This window comes from Typopeltis vanoorti, chromosome 1 (genome assembly GCF_054136105.1).
Source record: "Typopeltis vanoorti isolate ZY-2024b chromosome 1, IOZ_Tvanoo_1.0, whole genome shotgun sequence".
Taxonomy (NCBI): domain Eukaryota; kingdom Metazoa; phylum Arthropoda; class Arachnida; order Uropygi; family Thelyphonidae; genus Typopeltis; species Typopeltis vanoorti.
The window spans coordinates 93,512,958-93,525,192 of NC_143549.1; the positions used below are offsets into that span (position 1 = coordinate 93,512,958).

Sequence of the window (12,235 nt, forward strand, 5' to 3'; positions counted from 1 at the left end):
CTAGAAGAGTATTGAATTGTATACCTAGAGTAAGGATGGTGGTTAATCGGGTAGGAGTTAGATGGATGAGTAATATCATTTAGCACAAACTGCAAAAGAAAAAAATGCTGTGGAGGGTATATAAAAAGAAAGGTGACCAGCAAACTCATGAACATTACCAGGTTCAGGCAAGAAAGGTGACCAGCATGGCAAGGAAGGCAAAATCAGGTTATGAGAAGAATCTAGCCAAGCAGGCCAAAGGAAATCCAAAAGATTTCTTTAGTTACATTGCAAGTAAGAAGAAGGATGACTATAGAAGATTAACCTTAATGAGCGATGATGGTCACAAGGTGACAGAAGCTGATAAAATAGTTGAGTTACTGAGTGACCACTTTGCAATGGTATATCATCCTAGTGAGGTTTTAACTTATGTGACAGACACTAATGTGGAAACAGAGGTGGATGAATTGAAGGTTCTTGGGATATTGCAGCATTTCAATGGAAATACAGCTGTGGGATTAGATGAATATCAGGTAGGGTTTTGCGTGAATGTGCAAGGGAACTGGCAATGCTTTAGACTAGGCTCTTTAATTTAAGTCTCAGCTCTGGTAGAGTTCCAGGGGAGTGGAAAGAGGGCAAAATAATTCCTTTGCATAAGGGAGGTTGCAAGACTGCAGTAGCAAATTATAGACCAATCAATGTCTTGGGCGTGGTGATAAATGTACTAGAAATATTGGGAAAAAAGAATTCAAGGATGGGTAGATAAAAATGATACCGTATGAGAGTCAACATGGCTTTATGAAGGGTCAGTCCTACCTTACCATATTTTCCGGTGTATAAGATGCACTTTTTTACCTTAAAAATTCATCTTAAAAATGGGTTGCGTCTTATATAACGAAGGTAAAGATTGTTTCCTCTTTTCAAAGTCATACGCACCCCCTTTTATGTTCCAAGATCTTTGTAGGCGGTTAATGGTGCAATCAAATTGATGCGTGACCTTCACGTGACTTCTAGCGCGTCATTGGCTAAGAACGGGGAGTCCCTATTCAAGTTTCATAATATTTTATCCGAGTAATCAGTTACCGATGTTTATCAGTATTGAGTTGACGTGTTGAGATATTTTGTGTTCAGTTTGATATTTCCCCATAGATTTTAATGATTGAAAAAAAAACAGGCGACATTCATATACTTCAAGTTACAAATTGCAGGTTGTAAAATATGTGGAAGAACACGGGAATAGGGAAGCTGAAAGACATTTTGCCTCTGCCTACAGAAAAAATGATTAGAACTTGTCATGGTCATAAGGAGAGTTTGTATAATTTGCGTAATGAAAAGTGCACGGAACATGGAAAAATTGCGAAGTGGACAGAACTAGAGACCAAAGTTTTGAAATGGATGCAAGAAAATCGACAAAATGGCATTGCCATTTCAACAAAAATGATTTGTACACATGCAGTCAAAGTAGCCCGCGAGCGTTGTTTTGGTTTAGGTAAAGTTTAGGTTTTTTCCAGAAAATTATATTAAATTTCTTGTCTTATACACCGGAAAATACTGTAATTTACTCACTTTTTTTTATAATAGATTAATAGCTAAGTTTGATAAAGGAAATGGCTACACGATGATTTTGCTGTTTAATGTCAAGAAATGTATACTTATGCATCTTGGAATAAATAGATTACAAGCTGTGTATCACATTGATGACACTGTACTCTAGGAAAGAGATTTAGCGGTGGTGGTGGTAGACAGAGTTAAAATTTAGAGGAGATTACTTGGCTATTGCAGAACACATTAACAAGTAGAGATAAGGAAGTTGTTATTCCTCTTTATAAGGCCTTGATATGCTAACATCTGGATTATTGTGCTCAAGTCTGGTCCCCTGGGTTTCTTGAGGATAAGGAGGCAGTGGAATTCAGTCAAGTGACCAAGATGGTGAGTGGCCTGTAGAAAGTTCCCTATGTGGATAGATTGAAGGTGTGTGGATTGCAAAGTTGGTTTATAGGTGAAAATGAGGTAGATACCATTAATTGTAATATGGTAGAAACATTTAAGTTGCTGAAATGGTTTTATAATATGCTAAAAACGACATCAATAAACATGAAGAAAGAGAGAAAAAATCATGGATAACACAGGATGATCGACCTTATCAATGAAAGAAGAACATGGAAAAGAGGAGTAGGTGAAGAAAGATTAAGATATAAAACATTAGATAAAAGAATTAAACAGTTATGCAGGAGATTGAAAGAAAACTTCTTTTTCAAGGACAAAGATGGAAACATAATCATTGATAAAGAAAAGATACTGTATATTCCGGCGTATAAGTCGATATTGGAATTTTTCGAGTTTATTGCAGTTTTTATAGTATACTCATCGTATAAGTCGACTCAGAAAATTTCTTTAAAAATAAAAATTATGGTTTTTGAGTGAAATTTTTATACAGGCGTCAACCACTAGGATCATAACTGCCTTTTTAGTCCTTCCATTCTTTGTTTTAGCAAAAGATATAAAATACCTAGTTGACAAAAGAAATTTTATTTCGTATTGACCAGTTGACCAATAGTGAACTAAAGTGCAATGGCTCCTTTTAAAAAAATGAAATATGATGCGAGTTTTAAGTGCAAAGTGATTAAATTTGCAAAAGAAAATACTAACTGTGTTGCTGCACATCAATTCGGAGTAAACGAAAAACTAGTTCGTGATTGGAGAAAAAATGAAACTTTAATAATGAAAATGCCAAAAATTAAGTGCGCATTACAGAAAGGAATTTGTAAGTGGCCTATTCTGGAAAATAATGTTGCGGATTGGGTTTGAGATGTTCTGATGTTTGTATAAACAAGCCATTTAAAGACAGTTTACGAAAACAGTGGAATGCGTGGATGCAAGAAGGAGAGAAAAGTTACACAAAAGGAGGACAAATGTGTCTTTGGTAACTATGTGTGAATGGGTAGCAAAAGCATGGGATGAAATAAAACCAGATACAGTAATAAAATCTTTTAAAAAATGTGCTATATCTAACAAATTAGATGGCTCGGAAGATGATTTTGTTTACAATGATGACGAAATTGATGCTAAATCTGATGGAGAAAACAAATACAATTTATATGACGATATACCGGAAGAAATTACAGAACCAGAGTACAATGAACTTTTCATACATTCAGACAGTGAAAATCAAATTTTAATTATGTAGTTACCTACCTATTTTCTTTTGTAAATAAATAATTTCATAACATATAAATAATTTTTTCTGTAAATAAATTTGATATAAGTTAAAATATTTTTACTTATTGACCATTTTTGTATATTGCTAATAAATTTAACAAGTATGATACGTACTAGTTTTTTTTTGGAAAGCAATCAATTTTTGACTTGGCGTATAAGTCGACCTAAAAAATGTAGTACTTTTTTTCAATGCTGAAAAGTCGACTTATATGCCAGAATATATGGTAAATGGAAGATGGGTAGAGTATTAATTAGATCTCTATGATGATGATGATGATAATGGTAACATGATAGATGATTTATGACATTTTAAGTTAAACGTAGCAACAGATACCACTCTACCGACAAGAAAGGAGATACAACACAATGTTGCAACCAACTCCGCTGGGTGTGATAATATCCTGTCTGAGCTGCTGAAAGTTTTGACTGGCTATTCTAGTCCCTCAGCCATATGGCTGGTGGGGGAACTGTATGCTACCATACTAGGGAAATGATTATGAGCACGGTGGTTTCCCATTGCCTTCCTTGCCATACTATATCCTATGACTGTAGCCTGTGTGTTCACAAGGCCGGTTTGCTTGCTTGCAGGATGAAAAACTCCACATAAACTGGTGGGAAAAAAAACCTGCTGTCCACTCCCAAGACCGGCTAACTTGGCTATGGCTGCGGAAGATCCTTAAGCTCCTCACCTAGTTGACAGGAATCGAACCTAGGACACTCCTTCTCTAGGCATATGGTTGCGAAGCACATAACCACTAGGCTAACTGCATGGACAATAATAACTGACTGGCTATAATAAGTATTTAGTGGAATCCATTCAGGACATCTATAAAACAGTAGAATTACCTTAAGTTTTTACAACATCTATTTGCATACCAATTCCAAAGACAGAAAAATGCACAAAATGGTGAGGATTACAGAACTGTGAGCGTAATATCCCAAGCATCTAAAATTATTTTAACCATTGCTAACAAAGAAATTGAAAGAGCCTTAATCGTTGCATCGAGTGAACAACAGAAATGCTTCAGAAGAGGAATGAGAACCATTAATGCTATCCTGGAACTAAAAATACTAATAGAAAGATCACTTGAAAGAAATAAGAACATATACATAATGCTTCATAGACTTTCAGAAGGCCTTTGGCCAGGTAAAACAATAAATTAGACATAGAAGATCATGTACTTAAGATTATAAAAATGATTTACATCAAACAGAAAATGCAGCTGTTTAATTCTGAGACTTCCAAAGTGAAAATAAAAAGAGGAGTTTTACAAGGTTTCACTAAATTTTTCACTCCTTTCAAGGTTTCACTCCTTTCACTAAATTTATTTAATATCTATAGTGAGACAGTGATGAAAAATATTGAAAAACAAAAAATAGGAATTAGTATGAATGGCACAAAATACAACAATCTTAGATATGCTGATGATACCATTCTAATAGATAGCAAAAAACAGAAACAAATTAATCATATTACTACAGCTACTAATTGAAGAAGGTAAAGAGTTTGGATTAGGTATAAATGCAAAAAAAAGACCAAATTTATAAAAATCTCAAATGAAAACAGATCCAAGCCAGAAATATTCAGAAACAATATGAAAAATTGAACATTCGACAGAATACAAATATTTAGGCACCTACTTTACTGCAGATGGAAAGCAAGATAAAGAAATAAAAATAAGAACAGCCATAGCTAAAGATGCCTTCTGGAAAACTAAAGATCTGCTCAGAAGTTCTGTGGGTATCGAGACAAAGAAAAGAATGATAAGAACATTAGTGTGGCCAATTTTCACATATGGAAGTGAGACCTAGATATTCAAGAAGAGAGTAAGACAACAGATAATGGCCTTTGAAATGTCGTGCTATAGGAGAGCTCTGAAAATCTCATAGATTATGTGACAAATGCAAATGTCCTATAGAGAATGAGAATGCAGATTACAGGAAATGAACCAGAGAAAGATGAGATTGGCAGGACATGTACTGAGAGGGTTCAGCAGGACAAGATACTAACAGTTTTAGAAGGAAAAATTATAGGAAAAGGATCAAGAGGTAAAAAATAAAGGACGTGGTTGGAAGATATAAGATCATGGACAGGATCACATGGCTATGCAGAAACAAAAAGGAAAGCCACCAACAGAGAGAGAGAACTGGAAGGACATGTGCTGCATCCTCTCACTGAGGAACCTCCATGAAGAAAGAAAAGAAAGGGTTTTATAGGATAGATGCAGGGGAAATGTTTCAGCACTTGGCTAAAGGGACCAGAACTAGGGGTTATCCCTTGAAGTTGAATAAAGGTGTAGTTAGTAGGAGTGTGAGGACTATATATTGAATGAGTGGAATAAGTTGCCAGAGTCATTTGTGAGTGCTTTGTCTGTTAATGGGTTCAAGCTGTGGTATGATAGATAGGGTCTTCCGCAATTAGTTTGACTCCATGGAGTGCCTGTATAGTATTAATAATAATCTTGTAGTATTCAGTAATATGTGAGCTTGATATGTAACTTTTTGTTTGTTTGTTTCTAAGTTTTTGTTTTCCATTTATATAAAGGAAATCCATCTGTTTGCCTTCCCAATCAAAAGAAATTACTATGCAAAATAATAAAACGACTTCACCAGTAACTCATTCTAATGAACAAGCTTTAAGAAGACTACATCGTGCTATCCAGGAAACCCGCCCACCTCCTAGAACAGGAGGATTTCAGTGGATACGGTTGCTAGGAAGACCTGCCAATGCATTTGGAACCACAGCAGGAGTAGACTGTGATGAAGTTTATCCAGATATCTTTATTGGTGATGAGTAAGTAATTTTATTTTTATTTGAAATTTTTTTGAATATATTATTTTTATTTATTTTTCCCAGAAACCTATTGGATTCAAAGATTCAAAGATTTTTCTGCAGTAAATAGTAAACTAAAAAAATTATAACTTCTACAGAAGATAGAATGAATGCATTTGAAAAGCTGGAGACGTTTTGTCAAAATCTGAAAGAAACCTAGATTTCTTCAACCGTAGAGGCATATGGTTAAGTTGTTTAGAAAAATCGAGATTTCATGATGGACTCAAGAAGTTAAAGAAGCATTCCCAGAAAAGAAGAAATCATATTGAATGTTTCTGGAAAGTAAGTTAATAATACAGAAAATACTGAAAGAATACAGAATGTATAAAGGTAACAAAGTTATCAGAAATTATAAAAGTGACATAAGATAGAAACTGAAGGAAGATATTCTGGATGTTTGTAGTAACAACTTTGAGAGTTAGTTAAATGAGATACTCAATGGCAGAAAATATTCAAGAAAAAAAGTATTGCATCAGTATTGTGGTTAAAAAAAAAAAAAAAACAGCAGAAACCTACAACATGAAATGACAACTAGAATAGATGATATGCAACTAGAATGTTCAAATATGAAGATGCAAAGTTTTACGTTGGTTATACTGCTTAATTGATGAGAAGGCTTGGTCAGAAGGTGGAATTTACTTTCTAATTTCCAATTAGAAAGAAATTCTAGTTGGAAATTGGAAGTGTTAATTTGAACACTGCAATTACCCTCTGAGTTGTATTTGCAATTTTTGTTATATGACCTTTAAATATAGACACTATCCAAACTTCAGGATCTCTAGCTTAGTCAGTTACTCCAAGCATAATCCCACCAATATACACTGGAAAAGTTTGTTTGCTGTATACATTATTTTTAACAGTATTGATGAGAACACAGACTTATAAGAAAATAATTATTATTTATTAATTTATTTGCTGATATGTCACTGGTATTATGTCCAGCACTTCAGAACAAAAAAAAAAAAAAAAAAAAAAAAAAAACGGTTTGTCACAGAATGCGAAAGAACAATCTGGTATAACAATGGGAATAGCTTAAACAATTAAACTATTCTTGGTTTCTATTATAGCCGGCCTGGCTGGCCGAGTGGTCAGAGTATCTGCTCTCCAGCCAGAAGGCTGCGGGTTTGAATCCTGCCGTGGGCATGGATGTTTGTGATTGTCTGTGAAAATACTAGTAATGATGATGATGATGATGGCATTAGGGTAGATGATGGTAGTTGGTGGAGGCATAGTTGTAAAGTAGGTGCCCTCTCTCGATGAGTCTTTGGACTCCCTGGAGGTGTTATAATAATAATAATAATTGCAATGAACAACACAAAGACTAAAGTCCTAATTAGGTGCCATCCCTGTGTTTGGTTGTGGGGGGGGGGATGAAAGCATGTATTAATTAGGTCTTAAGATGACTGTTTCCCAAACTTTTGGTAAATTTATACAGCCATACTTGTTGAAGTTTGAAGTATGTTTCAAGGCTTCTATTGATTCCAAAAACAATCTCTCAGACTTATAATGACTTCTGTGTAGCACTTCTGTTTTTTCTAATTGATCCTGTATGTTATTTTAAACACAGAAGTTAAAAACCATCACCAGAAAAAATTTGAAATTCTCCAACAACATAGTGCTTTGAAACAACCGTGTTTACAACAAGATCGCGTCATTGTGAATTTATCATTGGTAGCCTTAACCAATGAAGCTACTAGCATTAAGTGAAGGACACAAATTTGCCATTACTCACGGGCAAGTTCCAAAAGCCAAATTAATGGCTTCTGTTGAACGGGGAATATACGACCTGCCTCTAGCAACAGCCAATAACATTCGTTTAGATGTGGCCAACATCCTAATAGATTCCAAGCTTCCCAAAAACAATATCTCACATCAGGAAATGATTGCTTTAAAAGAGCTACACAGTATTAAGCACGTTATTATAACTAAAGCAGACAAAGGGAATGCAACTGTAGTGATAAATTCCACAGAATATGGAAGCAAAATTCACACACTTCTACAAGATCAGCCAATATACCAAATTATAGATCAGGATCCCACCAATTTGCAAAAGAATAAAGCATGCAAACTATTGGAAAAAAGTCATTTCCTGGCCTAACGATACAGTTAACAAACTCAAGCCCTTCCATGTTAAAACATCCAGAATATATGGAGCACCTAAAATTCACAAACAAGGTACACCCCTACACCCTATTGTGGATAGTATAAAAGTCCTACATACAAACTCGCTAAGCTACTAGCCACTCTCACAGTCAATTCTCCCTTCTTCATTAAAAATTCTGTCCACTAAAAAGTATTTTATCAAACCATATCTTAAAAAGCTCAGACATAATGGTGAGTTTTGATATCACTTCACTGTTCACAAATGTATGCACAATTCACAAACATTCCCTTAGCCATTTTCTACATAGAGCACTGGTAAAAACTAGCTATCAGTACAGCCAAACTAGTTCTTTGGCTACATTACTATGTTGATGATGTGTTTGCTATTTGGCCACATAGTCCAGACACATTGGATGCATTTAAATAGCCAACACTCAAAAATCTACTCTACAATGGAACCGGAAGCTAACGACTATCTGGGCTTCCTGGATACACTAATCACATGTTTTCCAGATGGTTCCTTATCTTTTTTGGTTTATAGAAAACTCACCCATACAGGGAGATATTTGCACAGTCATGCCATCACCCGTCTCAACAGTATGGTATGGTATCCTAAAAACACTAGCCCACAGAGCTGGAGTGATTTGTTCCAATGACGATGCTCTCACTTCTGTCACACCTCCTTAGCCAATGGCTAGAATCCCCATAGGATAGAAAAAATACTAAATGCTCCCTAGAAATCCCCCCCCCCCCAGTGTCTACCACAGAAAACTACAACAAAACTGTCACCATCCCATACATTCAAGGCACATCTGAAAAGATATCTAGAGTTCTTAATAAACATCAGCTATGCACTATATTTAAACCTTATGTCAAATTGGCTCTCATCTGTTCACTGAAGAACAGAATCTCTTCTTAATCACATCCAGGAGTCTATGAAGTGCCCTCTTCGTGTGATTGAGCTTACTATGGACAGACTGGAAGAACTGTGGACATCCGCCTCAGTGAACATAAAAAATACATCTGGCACTGTTGTTTTGGCAAGTCAGGTCTAGCAGACCATGCCTTAGATACCCCTGCACACAGGATCAGTTGAAAAAACAAAAGTGCTACACAGAAGTTGTTATAAATCAGAGAGAGAGAAAGAGGTTGTTTTTGGAATCAACAGAAGCCTTGAAACATACCCCAAACCTCAAGTATGGCTGTATAAATTTACCGAAAATTTGGGAGACATTCATAATTAGTACCTACTTTCTCTCTCTTTTTTTTTCTCCCAACATAGATGGCACCTAATGAGGACTTTATTCTTTATGTTGTCCATTGTAATTGTTTAAACTAGTCCCATTGTTTTGCGCCTGAAAGTAGCTTCAGGACTGGGGTAAGGTGGTACAACACCGGGCTACTCATTGCAAAGGTGGAGTAAGCTAACATCCCTTTTATCTCAGTATACCCCATAATGCAAAACACATCTCCTTGCAGATATGTATAATGTTATGCATTAAGGGAAGGGCCACTACCCAGACTAGTTTCGACCTTTATTGAGGTCTCTTCATTCGGAGCCAGGCCCAACTGGAGATACCAGGCAGAAGCATTAGCAAGGTCATCTCCACCTATTCAGAGTAATTTGGTAAAAAGGTGGCACACTGTTTGGCAACTCCTATAGGTGGAGATGACCTTGCTAATGCTTCTGCCTGGTATCTCCACTTGGGCCTGGCTCCCACTGAAGAAACCTCAATAAAGGTCGAAACTAGTCTGGGTAGTGGCCCTTCCCTTAATGCATTACGTTATACATATCTGCAAGGAGATGTGTTTTGCATTATGGGATATACTGAGATAGGAGTGATGTTAGCTTGCTCCACCTTTGCAACAAGTTGCCTGGTGTTGTACCACCTTACTCCAGTCCTGAAGATACTTTCAGGTGCAAACTTTGTTTGCTCACACTTGGATAAAGGATTAAACTAAATTTAATATAGTCTGACCAAGTGAAAAATAAACTTTCAATAGTCCCATTGTTGTTTTGCATACTGTGACAAACTATTTTTATGCTCTGAAGATTTTGAATATAATACCAGCGAAATATCAGCAAATAAATTAATAAATAGTAATTATTTTCTTATAAGTCTGTGTTCTCATCAATACAATTAAAAATAAATTAATCCATCAATAATAATAATAATTGTATGATGATACATGGCCGTGAGTTCCCTTTTTACAGTGAGGTACGGCACCATCTCAGTCCCCCCCCCCCCCAAATTTTATCCGGGCTCTGGAACCGGCATAGCTGACGAATCAGACCCATGGCTGGGTCAGTATTCCTGACTGTAATCCGTGTGTGTTCACTGGACTGGTTTGCCTGCTTGTGGGATGAAAAACCTCAGATAAACCGGTGGGGAAAAACTCTACTGTTCACGCCCAAGACCGGCTAACTTGGCTATGCTTGAGGAAGATTCTTAAGCTCCTCGCATCGTTGACGGGAATCGAACCTAGGACACTCCTTACCCAGGCATATGGTTGAAAAGCGCATAGCCACTAGGCTAATTGTGCGGACAATCCGTCAATATTATATGCTGTTGGACATCTCATCATATCTATTCAATATTAGTACATGTAAAGTTATGCACTTTGGCATGATGAGATATCCAAGCATATTATATTGGTCATCATCATCATAGCTGATGATGACTAATATAATATGCTGTGGGATATCTCATCATGCCAAAGTGCATAACTTTATGCATACTAATATTGAATAGATAGCCATCATCATCAAATTCCTGCCATGTACCCTCAAGGGGTGTACAGGATATGATAGTACTACATGAAAAAAATTACATCATTACTAACTTCCTATCTACAATTTTCCTCCAAATCAGTCTGTTACTTGTCAAGGCTTCAACATTATCAGATCTTATATTTCTATCATCTAAGGCACTTATTACCATATCAATCCACCTATATCTTGTTCTTCCTCTGGGTCGTTTTCCTGCCAACCTGGCAGAGAACACTTGTTTTGCTAATCTTTCTTCGCCCATTCTGTTTAAGTGACCATACCACCTGAGATTAGCTCTGCTAATGCATTCTTGGATGTTGACAATGTCAGGTTCTTTCCTAATATCCTCGTTTTTAATATGATATTGCCATTGATGCCATCTGTTCACGTCTATAATCTTTCTCAGGACTCTCATATCTGTGGTCTCTAGTCTTTGGTCAAGCGTTTTACTTCTGACCCAGCTCTCAGATCCATAAGTTAAAACTGGTTTGAACACTGGCTTATATACAGCTAATTTAGTGTTCCGACTAATTTCTCTCTTATTCCATATGGATTTATTCAATTGACTTTCTACCATACCAGCTTTGCTGATTCTGTTGTCTATTTCTATATTTAATTTACCATCTTCAGTAAAAACGTGCCTAAGTAGCTGAAATGTTTCACTTCTTCCACAGGTTCTCCATTCACAACACAGCTGACATTTTCAATGATTCTGCCTATTTTCATTGTCTTTGTCTTATTATTGCTGACCTTCATGCTATATCTATTACAACAGCTATTCAATTTAGTCAGAGAATCTTGCAGACTTGTAGCAGATTTATTTAGAAGTATAACATCATCCGCATAAAGCAAAGAGCTGACATTAACATCTCCAATTTTGATATCATGTTTAATACCACTTTCCTTCATAATGTGATCCATATAGATAATGAATAACAGAGGGGATAATGTACACCCTTGTCTCACACCAGATTTAACATTAAACCATCTTCCTGTACTTCCTTCAATTCTAACTACTGACTTACAACTCAAATAAAGACTAAGTATTGCTTGATATAATGCCCCATTGACACCATATAACTGTAGCTTATTGAATAGCTTCTCTCTTGGCACCTTGTCATATGCCTTTTCCAGATCGACAAAACTTAAATACAGATCTTTATTATATTCCCATGCTTTCTCAACTAAATGTCGTAAAGTGAAGATCTCATCCTGACAGCCTCTATTTGGCCTGAATCCAGCTTGTTCTTCACCAAGCTTTTCTTCCACAATTCTTCTCAACTGTTTCTCAAGTATACTTGCATAGATCTTGCCAGGAACACTCAGTAGGG

The 12,235-nt window shown here is 36.1% G+C and overlaps 1 protein-coding gene across 3 annotated transcripts in view; it reads left to right on the forward strand.

Moving 5' to 3' along the window:
* Positions 1–12,235, forward strand: part of LOC150110212 (dual specificity protein phosphatase 3-like) — a 60,759-nt gene that overhangs the window by 22,130 nt on the left and 26,394 nt on the right. For all 3 annotated transcript variants that reach the window (XM_090398418.1, XM_090398433.1, XM_090398425.1), the window contains exon 2: positions 5,744–5,992. In XM_090398418.1, coding sequence (XP_090254544.1) covers positions 5,744–5,992 — 249 coding nt within the window. The remainder of the gene's footprint in view (positions 1–5,743; positions 5,993–12,235) is intronic.